The sequence below is a fragment of the Rhamphochromis longiceps genome, linkage group LG22 (assembly GCF_057381845.1).
Source record: "Rhamphochromis longiceps isolate RC_006_pf linkage group LG22, R_longiceps_female_GT1.1, whole genome shotgun sequence".
NCBI lineage: Eukaryota > Metazoa > Chordata > Actinopteri > Cichliformes > Cichlidae > Rhamphochromis > Rhamphochromis longiceps.
The window spans coordinates 25,772,408-25,794,489 of record NC_140577.1 but is presented as its reverse complement, the minus strand read 5'-3'; the positions used below and the strand labels follow the sequence as shown (position 1 = coordinate 25,794,489).

Below are 22,082 nucleotides of genomic sequence, written 5' to 3'. Positions count from 1 at the left end.
TAAACCTGATCGATCACCCACAAATAGCCAATTATGCATGTTTTTATTCATCTTTAATGGCCCTAGACAGGAAAGGGATGTCACACTGCTGATCAATATCAGCTCCTTTCACCAGACTGACAGAGCGCGCGCACGCACGCGCGCACACACACACACACACACACACACACACACACACACACACACACACACACACACACACACACACACACACTTCAGTTTATTCAAAAAGGAACTGACATCACAGCAAGGAGACCAGTGAGGCAAGGACTCATGGTGTCACATGTTAAGACATTGTGTCTGAAAGTAAAAACATTAGAAAAACGGCATCTGTGGTTGCTAAGCATGTTGCTATGTGAAGAGGCAGATAGTAGCATCAGCGCCAGAGGAGAAGACCCAGGGTTGCGTGGGGTGAAAGGTCACATCCAGAACACCAAGATCATGAGTCATCACATGACCTCTGAGGACTTTCACTGGGACGATGAGTGGATTCTGCAAAAGGTCACTGTGGAGGTAGGAAGGAGGGGTTAGAGTGTAACTGAGAGGAGGAAAAATGTGTGTGTGTGTGTGTGTGTGTGTGTGTGTGTGTGTGTGTGTGTGTGTGTGTGTGTGTGTGTGTGTGTGTGTATTACTTGTAAACAGTCCCGTGACAGACTATCACTGAGCCATCATCCGACGCCGAGGCAAACAGCGGGTACAGTCTGTGATAGGCCACACCCCTCACTGCTTTCTTATGGTGTCTGCAGAGAGAAGGTGATCCATACCACATGATAAATGATTAAAAACAAACAAACAAAAGAAAACAACATCTGATCAATATGTAGTATTCAAAAATCAATGATGACACACCAATGTCAGCGTCATGACTGAGTACACATGCTTTGAGACCACTCTGAACCAATCACAGCTCTGATTTGTTTGAGGTGAGACTCAGGTAAGGTCTTTGTTTGCTCAGCAGGATTTAAACTCCTCACCTTCCTGGTGCACGTCTGACTGAAATCTAATTTCCTGAACTGCTGCACCTGCTGGACTGTGAAGGCACTGCAGATCTTTTCTTTTTTTTTGTCAATTTAAGCAATGCTGCTTTATGTACAAATCAGCTCTGGCTATGCAAAATTCTGTTGGCATCAATGTATAAAATGTGAAAAATACAAGCTGAACACAAGAGGGAGCATTATAAAATAAAATAAAGAGCTATAATCATTTTAAAACCGGGATACCATACAAATAAACTACATGGCAGTTCTGAATAGAGTAATTCACACTTTTCTTAGGGTTTAAATGTAAACCAGACACTTCAGAAAATATGTGGATTTTATTGATGACAAGAGGGATTTGTTCTGACCTTTTGAGGAAAACTGTAGTATCATCTACCAGCTGAGTGCTTAGGTCTATACATGTGACATTGTGATTTTCATAACAGTCACAGCTTGTGTGACTGTTGCGCAGTGGTTGTGGTTTCATTGTCAGAGTTAGGCACATCAAATGTAGCAGATATGAATTATTTTAGATTCATGCACTGAATTCCACTTTCATACCAGCTGTATAGTGTCTAATATAAAGAGAGCATAAACAGTGATGGTAATTACCCAGGACAACTCAAACTCACAAAACACTTGTTAAATTTAGGTGTGTAAAGAGCAGTAAACCTCCAAATCTGTAATTAATCTTAAAAATATTCACTTGTTAACTCTTAACCCACCTGTGCTTTCCCTTTACTCAGCATTGATGCAGCTGTCTGTGAATCTACTTAATTTATAACTTCTGACAAAGTCTAGTCAAGCTGTGTTAGATAATCACTCTAACAACACCACCTTCTGTAGGGGACTGCATAAACCTGCAATATTTGTAACCTTGAGAGTTACTAAGTACAGCCACCATTTGAAGAAACCCTGACCCCCATTCTGGAGATCAGGTCTGAACGAAGACAGGAGCACTCAAGGTCACCTGTAGCTGACCAAGACATTGCTTCCATTGTAACAATTAACAAAGTGGTAATGTTGACAGCTCATGTCTAAAAGGGTTAAACTCAGATGATCAGAGTGACTGGCAGGTACGTACCGGAGCATCTTGTAGGGTTTAGTTGACAGATCGAGGTCAAACCAGCTCAGCTTACAGTCATAACTCCCACAGATCACATGATCACCTGCAGACACACGAACAGACAGGTGGGACAGCTGTGAAGAGAATACTGCTCGTATAAATACAAATGACTTTAGGACGAAGCAACTGCGGTGAGCGAAATGACCATTGCGGCGGGTTTATTGGAGCCTTTAAGACTTGTGTGTGGGGGACTGGGGTGCGGTTACCTCCTGGATGGACAGCCATGCTGGAGATCCACTTGGAGTTGGTTTGGAGTTTTTTAGTCATTTCTTGTTTGACGAGGTTGTAGATGCGGATCGAGCGCTGTGTGGCCACAAAGAAATAGGGCCTGATTGGGTGGAAGGATATGCACTGGACCAGGCCTTTGTTCCTGCTGAAGGGGTTCTGACTCCGCCTCCGGCTCAGCTGGTGGATATACACCTGCAGGTGGCTTGTGTTATCTGGCATCACTGATGCTAGGTAGTCTCCTTTAGCATGCCACACCACCTGGTGAACAGCCTGCAGAGATCAACAGCGATTAGGCCAGATGTGGATCAGAGTGGGGGGGTTTAAAAACAAATGAATAAATCAACCAATCAGGTGGTTTTCTCACTTTGGGGTGTTGGATTTTGAGGCGGAGCCCCTGGTTTAGCTCTTCCCCCTCAGCCTCGCTCCAGACAACAGACCCATTTCCTTCTGCTGGCTCCTCCCCCTCCTGCTGGGCACTGAGGAGTCGTTCTGACGACAAGATGACCTGTTTATCTGCCAGAGAGGGAGACAGGATCAAGACCACAGAGTCCCTGAAACCAGAGAGAAACAGAGGGACAGGATCACATCAGTGGGAGAGGAGGGAAGAGTTTAAAATCCTGCTTGTTTCTAGAGTATTTAAAAGTATAATGGGAGGCAGATCCTTAAGCTTTCAGATCTCCCTCTGTGGAACCAGCTCCCAGTTTGGATTCAGGAGAGAGAAACACTCTACTTTTAACATTAGGCTTAAAAGTTTTCTTCTTGATAAAGCATATAGTTAGGTCTGGATCAGGTGACCCTGAATCCTTCCTTAGTTACGCTGCAATCGTGCTCATAAAGTTGGATGTCCACAACAACAAAAAACCCAGTTTAAACCATCATTAGAAATCACTGAATTAAATTATTAATACATGCTCTCTTCCTCATATGACATATTTATCCCCATCTCGCTCCAGGGGTTATGTGATTGATGGGATATTCTTTGTATTACTGTAGGACAGGGGTGGGCAACCCCAGGCCTCGAAAGCCAGTGTCCTGCAGGTTTTAGATGTGTCCTTGATCCAACACAGTTGATTCAAATGGCTAAATTCTCCAGAGGCTTGAGAACGAACTAATCATGTGATTCAGGTGTGCTGACCCAGGGTAATATCTAAAACCTGCAGGACCTGGAGTTGCCCCCACTGCTGCTGTAGGATCTTTACCTTAGAATGCACAGCACCATGAAGCAAATGCTGTTGTGATGTTGTGCTATACAAATAAAACTGAATGTCACAGGCAGACGGAGAAAGAGAGAGAGAGACAGAGAGGTGCTCACAGGGCAACAGCCAGCAAACAGACAGACGGATTTGGGTTCCAGGCAACGCTCTTCACAGCTCCGCCCACCTGGACCGTCTTCATACAACGAGACGAACAGACCTCCCAGAATCTGACAGAGCCATCATCACTTCCTGTGAACAGGGAGGAGAGAGATTACAGTCCCGCCCACACTCAATGAACCCATCCAAAGGATGCATGTTTTATTTAAACATCACCTTCAAACTGGGTTTTCAGGAAGTGCTCTGACCACAACACAGAAAACTCAAAGAAAAGAAGATAAAAATGAATATGGAGTTTAAAAAAAAATTTAAAAAATCCAAAACAGGTTGTTTTTAGGAAGAATTTCAAAGACAGAGTCGTGAAAAGCATTATCATGGATACTCTGTGGCAGTACAGTCGGTCTTTACAAAACACAGACTCCTGAATCAAATACTTATTTCCTGATACTAATTCAAAGACGACTGGACTCCGCCTTTCCAATAAATACACCAAGGAAAGTGTAAATGGATAAGACCACACAGAATAAAGCTGCTTTGTGCACAGACACAATTTGAGATTATCAGGCTGAGGTCTCTGTGTGGAACTGTCATCATGTCTGGTTTTAAAACAGTAACAACAGAATGCTCATCTTGAGACTCAATCAATGAAGCTGCCTGCATCTTTTACACACTCTGTGGTGCAGGTGTGTAGACTGGTCGGTCAACAACCCTGCCTGGGATCAAACACTTGACTCTCACTGTGAGCTTTACACCACTCCGTCACGATGTCAACAGTTTCTATTGATGTGTGAGTGGGACAAGCTGAGGTTACCTGAGGCAAGCCACTGTCCCGATGGAGACACACTGATAGAGCGAACCAGACCGCTGTGACCTCGATAGACCTGAACACACAGATAAAAGATGTGAGAAAGGGTTCACCACTTTGTTTGTGTGCATGTGTTCAGGTGTGTGTGCTGTACCAGCGACCGTGTGGTGGGAAATGGCTGAAGGTCCTTTGGTTTGGGAAGTTGGGGAATCAGATCCTCTGGATTCACATTCACCTACATGCAGACAAACAGGAAATTATTTAAACTGCATGCCTAAAAGGGCAGCTCCAGCTTTAGGTAGTAGGACAGACTGAGAAAGGTTACCCTCATCTTCCTCTGTCGTGGGCACAGATAAAGGTCCAGGCAGCGCTCAAACCTCTCGTGGATGAATTGAGAAAATGCTGGAACCTGACGGAGGCTCGAGTACTTCCTTGGAACAAACGGCAACTTTCTGTCTGCTGGATCCTGTTGCTCCCACAGTGCTCGCTGCAGACAGGTGAGGTAAGTGAGGACAGACAGACGGGGGGGAAGAAAAATGTGTCTTTGAATGCAGTTCTATCTATCCTCTGAACAGAAACCAGGTGAGGCAACGCATTGACAAACCTCCTCGTCAGTAAACAGATACTCGGGCGGTGGGTTGTAGGACTCATGGTGACCAGGTAAAGGGATTTTGGGGGCGGGCAGGTGCATCTTATGTCTGGCCAGAATGGAAGAGTCTTCGCTGGCCCACAAGTTGTAATACCGCCCCCTGCCATCATCCTCTACCCGCCTGGGTTTGATCCAACCCATTTTTATGGCATGGACCAGTTTGGACACCTGCAGACAGGCAAGTCAGACAGGTGAGTGACAGACAGCTGAGAACAGCCAGGTAAGCCAAGTGAGTCAGGTGCATTACCTTCTCCTTCTCTGTGAGCGAGGGGATAAAGCTGCGTTTGTCTGCGGGTCTGTTGGTGACGGGATGAATCATCACGTCGCTGCTGAAGAATTCTACCATTGGCTGCGGAAGAGGGGTAAAGAGACAGGTAGCCAGCGTGTTCTACATTTTTAAGCCACACTCACTTCTTCTAGCTGGTCTGGGACATGTGGGGGACATGTGGTTACTAAAGGGTGGATCAAGCAGGTAAATGCGAGGCTAGTGAACAGAACCCCGGTGTCACTGTGTGAGGGCATACCTCGCACTCATTGAAGTTGACATCTCCAAACTGTCCTCTCTGCAGACGGTTCACCAGCTCCACCTGATCATCGGACAGCACAACGTCACTTCCTGTCTGCTTGTCATGCACCGTTCTCCTGCAGACAGCAACCTGTTAGCTTCATCAGCATTCCCTATCAAACCTATGAAGAAGTTAGCATCATGCTAACTGCTCACCAGTACTCCGGGTTCTCCATCTTATCCAAGAAGTCATCAAGCTCATCCTTGTTCCTTATAGGCTTGTAGATTTTTTTCCCATCCAGATTGTACCCAATGTGAGGGAAATCTTTGTACCACTCCATAGGAATGTTCCCCACTGTGTTCCTGATATCCTGAAGAACAATGTGAGCATGAGAAACCACCACAGGATGGAGAGGAGAACATAAAAGAAGCAAATGCACCAATCAGAACATGTGTAAAGAAACATGTATCCTGTACAAAACATGTTGTATTGTAGCCACTTTAACAGGAACACTGACAGGGATTTGTCTTAGTTATGCTCACATATATCACAAGGCAAATGTTGATTATGTTAAATTTGGTTATGGATTTAACAGGAGCCAAAGAAGAGAAGCCAGTATGGGAGAAATATACTCTCTCTTTTTAGTCCCTGTAAGTTTTCTTACTGTAGCATTTTGGAACGATTGAAGGCTTTTCACAGAGCTTTTAGGACATCCTGATAATAATGAATTACAGTAGTCCAACCTAGAAATAATAAATGCATGAACTAGTTTTTCAGCATCACTCTGAGACAGGATGTTGCTAATGTCAGAGCTATTGAATAAAGCAGTGTTTAATGTGCAGGAAGGACATAATTTTTTTGTTTTGGTAAAACACCGGTCCTGTCTGGCAGGCATGATCCGAATGCGTTGTTGTACCAAATACATTTGTTTTCACAAAAACAGCACTATGGATTCTCTGAAGGCTCTCTTGTTAATCTTTTTTCTTTTAGTATTAATAGTATTATTTTTATGGATATTATGTTAGGTCAAGGCCAGGTTGGTAAAAGACAGAAGAAAGCCGCTGAAGACCCAAGGCCACACATTCAGATGACAACCGTGTGTCTACTCCAACCAAGGAACTATGGACAGAGCTCCCACAGTCAAGGGTAGGTGTGACAGGGGCCAGAGGCAGCGGGTGGATGGCCAACCAGCACAAGCTATGGGTGGGCCCTAAATCCCAGACCCCTTGAGAACGACACCTGGGGGAGCAGGGATTCTCATCACAGCTTTTTCAGGCTAATAAAGGTCAACATCGGGTGAAACAGAGAACTCTGAGCTTCACCAGGAGCAAAAATCTCCCAGCTTTTTATTAGTGTACATGTGGCTAAAATTGCATACAATACACCAGACAAGCATAAGAAAAGTAATGACAAGCACACAAATGAATAAGTTTAGATCACCTCTTCATCTGAAGAATCGTGTTCATACTCATGTTTCTTCTTTTCTTCACTCACTTCTCCCTCTTTTTTTTCCTTCATCTACAGATGGAACAAAGTTCAGGTGATGTTCTGCAGCAGAACACTGAGGACACTTTTAACAGCAACCAATCAGCAGTCAGACCAACACAGAATTAAAACCCCTCTTATCTGCTTACACTTTACCTTGTCGTCATTGTCATCAGATCCCTCTTCCTCATCGTCATCAGATCCCTCTTCCTCCTCAGAGTCACTCCCAGAATCCTCCAGTCCTGAGTAGACACTGTCCTCGCTATCTGATAAATCATCATCCTTATCTTCATCAGCAGGTTTCCTGTTAAAGTTGAAGATCTGAGAAGGAAAACCCAGAATTACTCAATTAAAAAACCATCAGTTTTTTGCTGAGATTTCCAAGAAGAGTGTAATTAAAGAGCAGAAAAATAAAACCTATGAATCATTCGCACAAGCTAATAGCATGTGCGAATGATTCTGTGAGTGATCACACACACTTAAATCAAAGAATAACCAGCAACTAAAAGCAAAACATGTCAAATCAGGATAAACTTATGTACTCTACTCAGGATTGACATCACCCTGTGCAACCCTAACCGTACACATGTACTCTGACACACTACCTGCTGCAGTGCTCGTTCCATCACAGTATGTCTGAAGGTTCTCAGTCATCCAGGTGATCGTAGTCAAAGGAGCTTGCAAAGAAAAGCGTCTGGACTTCTTTAAGTTGCTTGAAGACGTTTCACCTCTCATCCGAGAAGCTTCTTCAGTTCTAAGGTCAAATAGAACTGAAGAAGCTTCTCGGATGAGAGGTGAAACGTCTTCAAGCAACTTAAAGAAGTCCAGACGCTTTTCTTTGCAAGCTCCTTTGACTCGTTCCGTCACAGTTTTACTGCCATTTGCGTCACTGCTTCCATGTTGGATCGTTAGCTCTGGGTCGGTGAGGTTGCTCCGACAATGAGAGTTAAAATCTGAGTTGAGGAGGTCTTCCGTTTAAAACTCCGACATTATAACGGAGCCCTAACCCGAGACTGACATCACATATGTGCACAGAGGATAGTTCTGTGTTTATTATAGAAGCAGCATCGCCCCGGTCCGGTCTCATGGCTCTGTGTCTGCTCTGAGGGCTAAACAGCAGCCTGCCCCGTGTTAGCATGCTAGCTCGTTACTAGCATGTTACCAGATCTTCATCACTTTCCTCCTGTGTGTGTGGCTCACCTGGTTCTGCTCCTCATCCTCTTCTTTACTCCTCTTCAACGCTGTTTTCCCCCCTGCTTTCTTCATCGCTCCTCTCCGGTCGCTCCACGCGTTTCTATCCTCCTCGATTCAACCACGTGAAACCGAAGGTTAGAGGTCACGTGTCACAGCTCGAGGGCGGGGCCTGCTGGTGACGCCTCGAGCTTCTGGCAGAAAGTCATAGTTACAGTGACACGACCTCTGCCGGGGAGTTTGCGGTTCTCCCCGGCTCAGATATTTGAAGTTTACGCAGCTACATTCTGGCCTGAAAATATCTTAATAGTTCATTTTGCGACCCAGAAAGAGTAATAAGGGTAATATTAAAAGGAGTAATTAAAAGTAATTAAGGAGTAATTAAAAGTAATAAGGGTAATATTAAAACTAAGTTGCTGCAGTAGTAGTAGTAGTTGGAAGCTGGAATTAGCTGGGCCAATCTGGGATATGGTTTTTCAATTTTGTTGTCCGGGTGGAAAATCGGGAGAAATTCGGTAGAATGGTGACACCGGGAGATTTTCGGGACGGGCACTGAAATTCGGGATTCTCCCGGAAAAATCGGGAGGGCTAGCTTGTATGACTACGTCCCGCTGGTTAGCCACCACCACTTTGTCCGTATCTGGAAGTCCCACAGGATCTTAGCTCAGTCATTCTCGACCACCTTAGCTGGCATCTCCCATTTTGACCTTGGGACTTCCAACAGGCCATTCCTCAGCACAGATGTTTCTGTATACTATACTCTATTGCCTGTTGTAGTGTGTGCTAGAAATTAGGACTGGGCGAGGTGAGGAAAATATGAGTAATATGACTAGGGTTGCCAACTCCCTGAAAAATAAATAAGGGACACCTCGTGGCCAGGGCCGGGCGACCCAGTTGTCTTCACCCTTCCCAGTGTGGTGAATTTTCTAGCTCTTTTTTTGTGTGTGAAATTATTTTTTTTAACCCTTTGACTTGAATTTGATTTAAGTAGATGTGTATTCTTTGTGATATGAACACATGTGAAACAAATGATCATTTAGCCATTTATTTTTAGCTCAAAATGACAACATTAACACATAAAACAGGTCTCTTTCTTAAACAGAAGCCTGTCATGCTTAACTTTTGAGAATATAAGTAAATCTTTCTTTAAAAGAACTCTGTCCTGCTTAACTTAAAATAATAGAAAACAATAGAAAGAAAAATATTCTTGTAACAGTGCACATTTAGTGCATTTAGTACAATTGGCTTCAGTTGAGGTATTATTTCAGCTTTTCTAATGCTAATCAGCTGCTCCTGTTTGTAAACCCGCTTGTTCCCATGATTACGCATCTTAACTCATCATCATTATTCATCTATGTATTACTTTTATGTATTAGTGATCTATTTGTTGTAATCATCCATCCTTGCAGTCGTTTATTACACAAAATAAATTATATTATCACACTTCTGGCCACATAGCGCTGATATTCACTGCACATGCCCATATTAACTTTTTCCAGCCAGGTGTTTTCCTTTTCCCATTCTTCCCTTTCTCTGAGGGGAACAAACATTGCTGCTCTAACGCTGGGCTTACACTGTGCGGTTTTAGGCCCATTTTGAGCCGATTTTTGAGTGATCGGACCGATTTTGGCCTTCATCGTGCATCGTGTAGTATACGTGGGGTAACGAGAAGTGATTAACACCTCACGACCAGCTCCCGATCATCAATCGCTCGTGAAGGTGTCACCACAGGCGCTCACACTGCTCGCGCGCAAACACGTAAACGTCGGTGAAAAAGACGGAGCAGCACAGCAGTGCAGCGTGTGATCTGGACACAAGCGATGGAGGCACAACTTGTAGAACTTTGAAAAGCTCATCCGAGCCTTTTCGATGTGGCCTCACAAAATTATCACGACCACAACAACCGTGAAAATAGTTGGATCTACATCGCTGCTAAATCACAGCTGCCTGATCATGTTTTTCATTAGCAATTTAGCAAAGTTGATGGTGGTGGTGTGTCTGTGTGAGTGAGAGACAGAGAGAGCGAGCGACAGATTTTCTGTTATAACCTTAATTTTATGGACGCACAGTGTGAGCACTCAGGTCGCATCAGAGCATCGGGCGGTATAGTGTGAGACCTGCATCGTGACTAGGGTTGCCAACCGTCCCTTAAAATACGGAATCGTCCCGTATTTAGAAACAAAAGTACACGTCCCGTATTGAGCTAATAAGGGACGCACTTTGTCCCGTAATACAGTGAGAATCACTATATATATCTATATCTATATATATCTATCTATATATATATATATATCTATATCTATATATCTATATCTATCTATATATCTATATCTATCTATATCTAGATATCTATATATCTAGATATCTATATATCTAGATATCTATATATCTAGATATCTAGATATCTAGATATCTAGATATCTAGATATCTAGATATCTAGATATCTAGATATCTAGATATCTATATATCTAGATAGATAGATAGATAGATAGATGCCAAAACATATGAAGGACGTTCGGCTCTTTGATTAATGAAGTGCTTTGGCATCTTCAGGAAACAGGAAGTTCACATAAACCAACAAATGACAAAAACGGCGGGGCCATGTTAGTGACGCCACTGTCAAAGGGGCGGGGATTCTCTCTGCGGTCTGTTGTTGTTGTTCGGCTCGACGGAAGCTAAAAGCTAACAGCTTCGCACGGAAATGCGCTCACACATACTATCAGATCGACACTACTGCTGCTGACTCGGTGCCGGTCCCGTGAGCTCGGATTGACCCGGTTCGGGCCCCCCGCTCCGGGTCGGATGACTCTGTCCCGTTAGCATGTTGAAGCTAACGGGCCGGTGTTCTTAGTGTCAGCCTGTTAGTCGGCAGCTAGCGGCCCTTTGTTTGCGAGCTAACCGAGGTTCTTCGCAGGATGCGGACCAACCTTGTTAACGTCCCGTTTAGCGGCTCGTGTCTGTGTTAATTGAATGCCGGGTTTATCGGTGAGATCCGTTATCCTCGGTAGCTGCTCGGTTCGGAGCCGAGGTCTGCTAACAGCTGACATGCAGCGCTCAGCTCTGTGACCTTGGACTCTTCACCATTATCTTCATCATAACATCAGGGTTAGCATGGCCCTCAGAACAGACTGCAGGCAGGGTGTGGTTTGCCTGCTCCTCCTCACAGGTAAGTGCAGACTGACCTGTTGTCAGGTGTGTACACTTATGTTTTGTTCTGATGACGCCGGGTCCTGTCTCTTTAGGACTTCCCCCCTTTCCTGAAAACCTACTTTGTCCTGAATAAAGTGCGTCTGGAAGACTGCAGAAGGGCAGAGCTGTACTACTGTAACCATACAAGGACAAAGTATTACAAGCTAGTGTTACTTAATTTAATGTTTAACATAGACATGTGGCAGGAAGTGATTGTGGGCACTTACCAGTCTAAGTTAATAGCCTTCCAGGATTAACTGTCACCCAGATTTTATATCCCAAAAACCTGGACCTGAATCTGTAATATTTCACAGTACAGCTCTTGCTATATCAGTGTGTGCTCAGGGCCCCACAGTGCGTTACTGCAGCATCCAATCTGCTCCAAATCCACCAGTAGAGAAAGCGGAAGTACAATGGAGAGGCAGATGTGGAAGGAGGAGACCATCTAGTAGTGACAGCTGCAAATGGCTCTTACAGATTTCTTTACATTCGGTCTGCTGTGATCTGTTGACAGGTGTCACTACAGCCATTACTCCTTTTTTCTGTGTAGTAACCATAGCAGTTGGAAGATATCAATCAGTTTCTATTAAAGCTTGAAGATGTTGAGCATGGTTCAGTAATAATAACAATCATGATAATGAAACGGTCTATGTAAGTGATCAGGGCTTCACAAGTATCTTAACAGGGACCATCTTCTCTTAACCACTTTGGGCTGGAGTCAGAATGACACGCAGGTACACCTGACTAGGTCCTGTCCACCTGACTAGGTCCTGTCCACCACAGGGCTAGCACTTACCACCAATAAGAATCACCAGTTGACCGGCAAGCTCTTCTTTAGTCTGTAGGAGAACAGATACCACAGAAAGGACAGGAAGTCTGATCCTTTTTCTTTAACAGCTGTAACCCCTGCAACACCCGACCTCAGACTGCTTTATGACACAACTACACTAAAACTGGCAAAACAGCACCCGTGGTGGTCAAACTTGTAACATTTGATTATCAATTGTTGAAAATTAACAATGTTGAGCATTGGCCAGCTATTTGACCCTGCAAGATTGAGCAGTCTTTAAGATGCCAAATTTTCAAAATAGAATCCTCCCATGAAGTATCATCTGCTATCTTCCTTCAGCGTTTTGTCCATCCTGTTTAACTTTTTCTTTTTTACATGTAACTTTTAATAGGAACTTGCTGGATGTAGAACACTGTGTTAAGACCACAGACAGGATAAACAATGACTAAAGCTTGTGGATGTGAAAAGCAAACCTGCATTCTTTTTTTCTAATGATCACCAAGGCCAAGTACCTGTAGTTCTTTAGTCTGTGTGAAACCTGACCCCTGACCTCCGTAGACACGTTCCCGATTCGTTTAGGGGCTCAGTCATTTGTTTGAGTGATTTAAATATGAAGTCCTGATTACTAAGGATATACTAATGACTGATTGACAGGTCATTAGCCAATAATGGGGCAGTTTCACAGTAAGCTCCAGCTCTCACTCTGTTTTAAAAACAGCAAGATGGCTGCAGCAAAAACATTCAAAGCTTCATAATATGATTGTAAACTGACTGCAAAAGTCCTTATCTGATCTTCAAAGGGGATAATCTGAGTCCATGATCTAAACATATAAAAATAAGCTGCTCATGAATCAGGGTGATCACCTGGCATACTGTCTCCTTGCATGGTTTTCCAGCTGCACAGGAGCACAGAAGAGAGCACTACGCAGGGCTGTACAGGTTGCCTAGCAGATCGTCAGATATCCTCTCCTCCTCTTTTCTCAGGAAGATTAACAAATTCCTTCCAGGCCCATAACATTCTGGTCATGTACTGTTTCAACATCTACCTTCAGGCAGACGTTTCAGATCCATAAAGACAAAAACTAACAGAATAAGGAACAGCATTGTCCAGCGGTTCATCAGCTGTACGTCAGACTGTTATCAATATGACATCACTTCTAACCATGTGTTGTTGTGATTTTCCCCCAGGATGCATTGCTGTCTCTCAGAGGAATGAAAATGTCTATGTGTCAGGGATTTCTAATGGTGAGGTCACAGTCACATCTAGACATCAGGGCAGCACTAATGACACACACACACCCACAAACACAGTGTCACACTAACAGTCCAACCCTGCCCCCCCAGCCTGCAGTGATGTGGCAGAGCTCCTACGGGCATCCAGCGGTATAATCACCAGCCCCGGATGGCCCTTCCAGTATCCAGCCCGACTGAACTGCAGCTGGAATATTAGGGCGCGACCTGGAGATGCCATCACCATCAGGTACTACACTTACTGTCTCCATAGTTACAGCTGCCACACCCACATCAGGGCACATAGTGAAAAGCAATAACCACATCCTCATTTTAACCCCATCTTTGCTCTCACAATGCCCTCCCTATTCTGTCTTTGCAGCTTCCAGGACTTTGACCTACAGGGTTCCCATCGCTGCACCTCAGACTGGATGTCCATCAGCAGCTACAGGAACCTGGATGGACTCCGGGTTTGTGGCTCTTCCTTGCCACCACCCTACATCTCCTCTCAGGACCATTTGTGGATCCACTTCCACTCGGATGACAGCCTGACGGGAAAGGGCTTCAGACTGTCATACATCAGCGGTGAGGAAACACTGTGTGCTATTGGTGATGTAACTGGAGTAGAGGCTGATGCTCTGGATAGGAAACAAGTAAGATTTGCTGTGTGTGCAGGTAAGCCGCTGGCATCCAGCTGTGATGTGGACCAGTTCCACTGCTCAAATGGGAAGTGCATCCCAGACTGGTGGCGCTGTAACTCGATGGACGAATGCGGCGACAATTCAGATGAGGAGATGTGTGTGGACTCGCCGTTCTCCTTCCAGCCCTGCAGCCTGAACCAGTTCCCCTGCCTGTCTCGCTACACCCGCATCTACACCTGCCTGCCCCACAGCCTGCGCTGCGACGGTAGCATAGACTGCCAGGTAACACGCCACCTAGGTGACCCATTGCAACTGCTCAAATGGTTCCTTGTCCACTTGCCGCTGCTGCTTATGTGACTTACATTAATGTGTCAAACAATAACAGGCAGCCGGAGTACCGAACCGGTACTCCGAGCATTCGCCCAATGCATATCCTCGGGTGCACCACTCACAGCACATGTGGGCTAATCACCACAAAGAGTTCTGCTGACTCAGATCTAACAGATTTATAAGGGTCCGTTAAGTCACCCATAGTTTGTGGTACGCCTGTGCTGCTCTGCTATCGTGAGTGTAACTTCAGCTGATCTGTTGGAGTTTATGAAATGGTCTCTTTATGATGCAGACATCATGTCAGAGCTAAAGATGAGCAGAATGCAAGCTATGGCGTTAGGATTGTAAGCATGTTTAATATGAATATAGCTGTTTATATCTTACGAGGTATTAGTATTGTACTAATGCTGTGTTTACACAACATATTGCTACAAGTCGTTACATCTATGAGAAGGAGCACCTTATGTTGAAGATTTAACCCAGTGCTTTAGAGCTCAGGTGATCGGGACTCTGCCTGGTCTCCAAAGGACACAACAATCCACTTCAGGGGTTCCTTGGGCCGGACTGCTGACCATGTCCTCAACTTGGTGTGTCACAACGTCTCTTTCAGGACCTTGGCGATGAGATAGACTGTGATGTTCCCACCTGTGGCGAGTTGTTGAGGAACTTCTATGGTTCTTTCAGCTCTCCAAACTATCCTGATTTCTACCCTCCAGGAAGTAACTGCACCTGGCTGATTGACACTGGAGACCACCGAAAGGTAACCTCTGATCCCCGAGTGTGTTTGGGTAGCAAAGGACATCAACATTCCTGATGTTGTTCCTGTCTTCTCCTGCAGGTTATTCTAAGGTTCACAGATTTTAAACTTGATGGGACTGGCTATGGCGACTATGTCAAAGTCTATGACGGGCTGGAGGAGAACCCCCGTCGCCTCCTCAGGGTGCTGACTGCCTTTGACTCCAGAGCGCCGGTCGCTGTAGTTTCATCATCCGGTCAGCTCCGAGTTCACTTCTACGCTGACAAGATCAATGCGGCCAGAGGCTTCAACGTCACCTACCAGGTGTGTTTGATTTTTGAGGTGTTGTGCAGGTGGCCGTGTTCTGTTCTATTGTTCTTGATTAAATAGTCTTTGTGGTCCTGTTTTTAGGTGGATGGGTTCTGCCTGCCCTGGGAGGTTCCATGCGGGGGGAACTGGGGCTGTTACACCGAGCAGCAGCGCTGCGATGGGTACTGGCACTGCCCCAACGGTCGGGATGAGCTAAACTGCTCCTCTTGTCAGGAGGATGAGTTCCCCTGCTCCAGAAATGGAGCCTGTTACCCTCGGTCGGACCGCTGCAACTACCAGAACCGCTGCCCCAATGGTTCTGATGAGAAGAACTGCTTCTTCTGTCAGCCAGGAAACTTCCACTGTAAGGTACGATGGTAAGACCAGACTGGTGTGTTCTGACTTTAGTCTTTAACGATTCAAATCAAATGAGAAGCAGTAGGGTGGTCCTGTGAATCATCACAGACATATGATCTCACTCACACAATAAACTGGAGGTGAACTTTGTTTAAAGCAGGTTCCATATTCAACTTTTTGTAGATGATTGTTGGGTTTTTCTCTGTATGCATTATTTTCGGGTCTACCTTATAATATAGAGAGCCTTGAGGCGACTGTTTTTGTGATTTGGCGCTGTATAAATAAAATTGAATAGATGTAGTTTACAAATGCCTTCCAAACGCCTGATATCACAGCTAAAACATTAGAAATGCTAACCAAATAACTCCAAACACATTTCGGTTTGAGGCCGATCGCATTAAGGCAGCATCAGGACAACTTTGTGGAGTCCAAGTCACATTTCCCACATTTGTCTTTCGGTGTGTGCCATTCTGTCTAATACAGAGAAAGGCATGTTTAACATCCAGTTACAGAAGACTAGAACACTTTAACCTCTGACTGATCCCTGTGTGTCTGATCCCTTCAGAATAATCGCTGTGTGTTTGAGTCGTGGGTTTGTGACGCACAGGATGACTGTGGGGATGGCAGCGACGAGGAGAGTTGTCCTGTCATTGTTCCCACACGAGTCATCACAGCTGCCGTCATTGGCAGCCTCATCTGTGGCCTCTTATTGGTCATTGCCCTTGGTTGCACATGCAAGCTGTACTCTCTGCGCATGTTTGAACGCAGGTAAGAATGTCAACAAATTTCTGTTCACCTCGTGCTTCTGAACTCATTGTGAGTCAAGGCTTGTGATTGGTTGTTCCAGGTCATTTGAGACCCAGCTGTCCAGAGTGGAGGCGGAGCTGCTGAGGAGGGAAGCCCCGCCCTCTTATGGTCAGCTGATTGCGCAGGGACTGATCCCACCTGTGGAGGATTTCCCAGTGTGCTCAGGGAGCCAGGTACAGTTCTTATCTCACATAGCAGGAAGCTCCTGATTAAAGTTTTTGCACACACTCTCTCTGTACACTGAAGAATGATCATATGGTTAGGTCCAAGGTCAAATGGAGGTTAAATAGCACCTTATTAAAGGTGACTCTATGTGGTCCTCAGGGACTTCAGGTAGATCCAGTTTGAACTGGTTCTCTCGTCTCTATCCTCAGGCTTCTGTCCTGGAAAATCTTCGTCTGGCGGTCCGCTCTCAGCTTGGCTTCACATCCCTCAGGCTGCCTTCCTCTGGTCGTCGTAGCAACCTGTGGCGTCGCCTCTTTAATTTCTCACGGTCCCGGCGCTCAGGTTCTTTGGCTCTGGTCTCTGCAGACCTGGAGGACAGCGCTGGCACTGGCAGCACCGGAAGCTCCGGCTCAGACCTGTTGTCTCCAGACTCGGATGACACAGACACTGAGGGCGAGCGAGGGCGAGGCATCAGTGCAGTGGGTGGACCTGTTGCACCCCTCCCCCAGAAGACCCCGCCTCCCTCCGCTGTAGAGGCTGTGCTTTCGGTGACACCTTCTGTGACCCTGACATCTGGCCGAGACAATGACAGGCCTAGAGAGGCCCTGCCCCCATCCAGCCCTGTCACTATAGTAACCTCCAGTCCAGATCCCGAATGTCACAGTGACACCTCTGACCTCCCTGCCCCAGCTGCCTCTGCCCTGCAGCGCCTGGCCCAAAACCTGCACCGCTTAGCTAGAAATCTGACAAGAACAAGTCAGAACCAGCAGAGCCAGACCTGGACCAATCATAGCCCACTGCACCAGCTGGAGACAGGAAGAGGTGGGGTTGAAGTCACAGAGCGACGGGGGAGTGGAGAGGAAGACGAAGATGTGGAGCTCCTGATCCCCATCTCTGACTCAGACTCCTCTTCCTCGTCCTTGCTTGTCAGCGACATCCGACAACCTCTGCTCGAGTCATACCCCTCCTCCACCGTGAACCATGCCCCCCGCCATCACAATGGGAACAGTGGTCGAGGAGGGCGGGATGGCCCCTGTGAACACTGCGGAATGGTCCACACAGCTCAGATCCCTGATGCTTGCCTGGAAGCGACTGGCAAAACAGAGAGCAGTGATGATGAGCTGCTGCTGCTGTGCTAACAGGCTAACTGAAAGGCTAACGCTAGCCCTACTCCTTCAGTGTTCTAACTACACTAAGTGCAGCTGTAAGCCTGTTAGTTAGCATGTTAACAACATGCTAACTGACAGGATAGCACTGCACAATGCCACACAACTCACTCCTCAGACACTCAGAGGGGTGGGATTATTATATTATAGCACCCTAGCTGGATCAGTGATGTCAAAGGTAAACAAACTGAGTGATGTCACAAATTGAATTTTATTTGGTACGACTTTAAAAACAGTCCCTCTGTTTCCCGGTCTGTCTGTTAAGGTACTGCCCACCTTATGGTACGACTGAATTGTAGAGCTCCCAAGCAGGAGAGGGTCATTGACTGTTGGAGGCAGCCAAACGCTTCTTCTAAGGCCAGGCCACATATAGCCCTCCCCCAAAAAAGTTCAGTTGGCATTTCCTTTACTCTCATTGGTCCTTATTTCAGTCACTGACATCAGAGTTCAGGTTATTTCCTTTGGTACTGCACACAAACTGAGGAAGAGCTGAGTTCAACAGGTTCTCCTGTCGCCTGCAGTCACTTGAGAGTGGTGCCAAGTACGAAGGAATATTAGGGCCACATTAGGCAAAAAAAAAAAAAAATATATATATATATATATATATATATATATTATTGATTATTTAGATAATAAACTTGTAATTTTGAGAACAGTCAAGACGTGGAAATCACATTTTCAATACAAACTGCCACGGCGTCTATACCCTCTACAAAATGCCTTGTGTAGCTGAGTTAGTGAAATGACTTCAGAATTGATTTTCATTATAGAAACTTGTTTCTCTTTTAGCTCATAAACAAAATGACACTGAAGAGATGGTGCCAGAAAGCTGCATCTGGTCAGAAGGAAAAAAATACACAAACTTGAAAGAGTGGGTCGGATTTGTGCAAAATGAAATGGCTGGCAATGGACAGATGCAAAGATACCAATGGTTGTATCACAAAACACAATAAGACGGATCATCTGTTTGTTTCACTAACTTATCTACACAAGCCATTTTATAGAGGATATGGGAGCCGTGGCAGTTTTTTGGCTTGAAATAACTGTAATCTCCACATTTTGACTATTTAAAATTTTAAATACTATTTCAAGTTTGAGCTTACATTTCAACTTTAATCTAAAAATGGACACTTTTTTTTTTTTATTAATGTGACCCTAACACTTCATCCTATTCAAGAGACACTGGATGATTAGGTCAAATATTTGGTGTTTTGAGTAGGTGAATGTTCATTGGCTATTGACGGTAAAGCACAATGTGACATGTTCAACAGTTGAGTTTGATTTTAAAACCAGACCTAAATTATGTGACCCTCATGTCCAGGTCAAAGAAAAGGAAAGTCAAAGGTCAGTGTTTACAGCTCACATGGGACCTGAAGGGTTTGGTACAGCGGAGGATCAGAACTCGAGTCAGACTTACCTGAATTATAAAGGTTTTGTAGCCCCGCCCATCGTCACTACTTCTAGACTGAAGCCATTTCTGATGTTTGTTACAGTTTTTGGTACTCAGCTGACCTTGTGTGTGTGTGTGACTATGTATATTTATTATTATTATTATTATTATTCATGATGTGGTTATTATTGTTGTAGTTATTATTCTTGTTGTTGTGGTTTTGCTGTTTTCTGGCCTGCATGAATTTGGCCATTTCGTGTTTTTCTTTGTAGTTAAAAACTGATAAACTGCACTAAACATTAAAGGTTCACCTCCAGTGTCTCTTGTATTCTTTTTATTTTGCTCAGCTTTCCACATGAACGAACATAAAGGTAAAGGTGAAAAAAAAGTAGGTAATTCAGAGCAAGCAAGTGAACTTAGCTCCTGTCAAATGTGTCAAATATCAATTTTATTTATTTAGAAAAATTTTATTATTTCACTATTTTATGACTGCATGCTCAGTGCACGCTGTTTATTTGTAAGGTGACGTTAGAGCTGTGAAACTGAATCAATTTAATCATTAAAGCTTAAATCACTGCATTTTGCCACAGATCAAAGTAAAATGAATTCGATTGATTGAACACAGGTGCTGAGCTGTCAACTGATCGGTACTTGGTGTTGGCTTTGATCAGGTAGGGGAACATGCTGAACTGATGTGGTGTATCCAAATGCATAGTGAGAGTGCACTGACAACACCTAGCAGAGGCCCCTAAGACTCCTACCTCCAAAAAGCTTTGATTGCATTCCAAGGGAGCCTGGGGACACAGTCCATGTGGATTCAGTGGACTCAGCCCTTTGTCACCAATACTGTTCATAGTTTTTAATGAACAGAATATCTGGTTTTGCCAGATGGTGGACAGTGGTCTCCGCTTCATTTGCCTTGGGATTTTATCTATGCTTTTTGCAGATGATGTGGTTCTGTTGGTTTCATCAAGCAGGTGACCTGCAGCTTGAGCTGGAGCAGTTCGCATCCGAATGTGAAGTAGTGGGAATGAGAATCAGCACCTCCTTGTCCAAGTCTAGGAGTGCCCAGGAGTCCAGGTCAGGTACGAGTTAATTTCCCAGGTGGCAGAGTTGAAGTATCTTGGGGTCATGGTCACAAAAGAGTGGAGAATGAAGTGTGAGAGCTACCAGTGGATTGGGGGCAGTGTCCGCAGTGACGTGGCTGCTGTATTGATCTTTTGTAGTGAAGAGAAGCGAATTTTGATTTACTCGTCAATCTATATTACTACCCTTACCTATGGTCACAAGCTCTGGGTAGTGACAAAAAGAATGAGATTGCAGATATAAACAGCAGACACTTGATTGCAGTTGTTGCTGCTATGGGTGGCCCAACCAGTCATTAGTTATAGGGAATCAGTCCCACTCATAACAACTGTTAGCAGTATCAAATGAATCACCTACAACCACTTTCCAAGTGCCTCACTACAATACTACAGAGTACTAGAAGTGTGGTGCGCATCAAAATATTTATATTTTATACACAGTGTGTGCAACGACTGCAGCCTTTAAACTTGTGATTAAAATACTGTCTGCAAACATCAGTCCAGATGTCACCACATTACTTTTCTGATACTTCTAGTTAAAAGAACAGGGTGATTAAAATAATAGCTGTCAGTTCTCTCATTATTTATATTACTGCCCTCTGCCAAGATTGAAGAGGACACTATTGATTTCATTTTGTTTATTATTATTTATCTTTAAAATCTGATCGCTTAGATTTCTGAATCTAAAGAATGAATGCATTTAAATTAGGAACTGCACACCTAGCTTTTAAAAGTCTGGTAAAGTATGAGTACCGTTTTTAAGTGTTGTAACACCCTGTTAAAGATCACATAAGAAACACACCACATCTCATTTTATATAGTACATTGTTGAAATTATAAACTATATATTCCAGTTCCGCTTATCAGTCATTTTTCACTGATATCACTGATAAACCAGTTGTGAAATTCACCTGGAAATGTTTTTAACAAACTGTTTCTTGTTTTTGTACAATTTATCAGCAGCTGTGGAGAGATGTATATGAATATCTTCTGTTCCACTTTTCCTAACCTGGAAATCCTGACAAGGACACAAACCTCAGTGCTTATCATAGACGTTACATCCTCCGTGCAGCAAATCCACAGAGAGATCAGTGATCGGAAATCTACCCCTTTATGGCAGCTAAAGTTTGCATTCTTTGAAAAATGCTGGATCATATATGATTTGTCTGAGACCTAAGCTTGTGGTGAACATGCCCCATCACACCTCTACTGACTTCACCAACAGTACAGAGATTCTGTGCTTAAGTAGAAGTACAAATACTTCTGTTAAAAATACACCAGTAAAAGTTGAAGTACTGATTTAACTTCTTTACTTTAGTAAGTAAAAGTAAAAACGTACAGGCTTTGAAATGTACTCAGAGTAAGAAAGTAAAAAGGAGTATGTTTCTATTTCTGTGCAAAGCTAACTGAATCTTGTGCTAACATAGTGATAAAATATTATCAGTAGATGGAAAAGAAACTTTAGTCGAACTTTTTTCATTCCGATTATGCTCAGCCTGAGTCTGAGGAAAAAGAATGATAATAAAAACTATATATCTATTTTCTGTTGCCAACACTGTAGAGGATGACTTTGCCTCTAAATAGGAAAGTGTGTAAAGACGGGGGA

At 44.3% G+C, this 22,082-nt stretch overlaps 2 protein-coding genes across 3 annotated transcripts; one reads left to right on the top strand and one right to left on the bottom strand.

The window, feature by feature from the left end:
- Window positions 1–26: 26 nt before the first annotated feature.
- Window positions 27–8,459, bottom strand: bop1 (BOP1 ribosomal biogenesis factor). Of its 2 annotated transcripts, XM_085395633.1 has the most exons (16): window positions 8,290–8,459; window positions 7,246–7,410; window positions 7,045–7,122; window positions 5,820–5,974; window positions 5,623–5,740; window positions 5,346–5,447; window positions 5,054–5,266; window positions 4,775–4,936; window positions 4,604–4,684; window positions 4,456–4,525; window positions 3,644–3,776; window positions 2,696–2,882; window positions 2,310–2,601; window positions 2,062–2,146; window positions 633–740; window positions 27–505 (listed from the first exon to the last, which is right to left on the bottom strand). In XM_085395633.1, exons 1-16 carry the CDS (start codon window positions 8,353–8,355, stop codon window positions 352–354), a joined length of 2,169 nt encoding a protein of 722 aa, XP_085251759.1. In that variant the 5' UTR covers window positions 8,356–8,459; the 3' UTR covers window positions 27–351. The 2 variants fall into 2 exon arrangements, with proteins under 2 accessions (XP_085251759.1, XP_085251760.1); XM_085395634.1 differs by lacking the exon at window positions 8,290–8,459 and having other exon boundaries at window positions 7,045–7,116; window positions 7,239–7,258.
- A 2,357-nt stretch (window positions 8,460–10,816) lies between these two features.
- Window positions 10,817–19,712, top strand: lrp12 (low density lipoprotein receptor-related protein 12). The gene is made up of 11 exons (XM_085395632.1): window positions 10,817–11,447; window positions 13,449–13,505; window positions 13,605–13,740; window positions 13,873–14,075; window positions 14,166–14,413; window positions 15,072–15,221; window positions 15,300–15,521; window positions 15,609–15,875; window positions 16,429–16,631; window positions 16,711–16,843; window positions 17,045–19,712. Exons 1-11 carry the CDS (start codon window positions 11,393–11,395, stop codon window positions 17,972–17,974), a joined length of 2,604 nt encoding a protein of 867 aa, XP_085251758.1. The 5' UTR covers window positions 10,817–11,392; the 3' UTR covers window positions 17,975–19,712.
- Window positions 19,713–22,082: the final 2,370 nt, after the last annotated feature.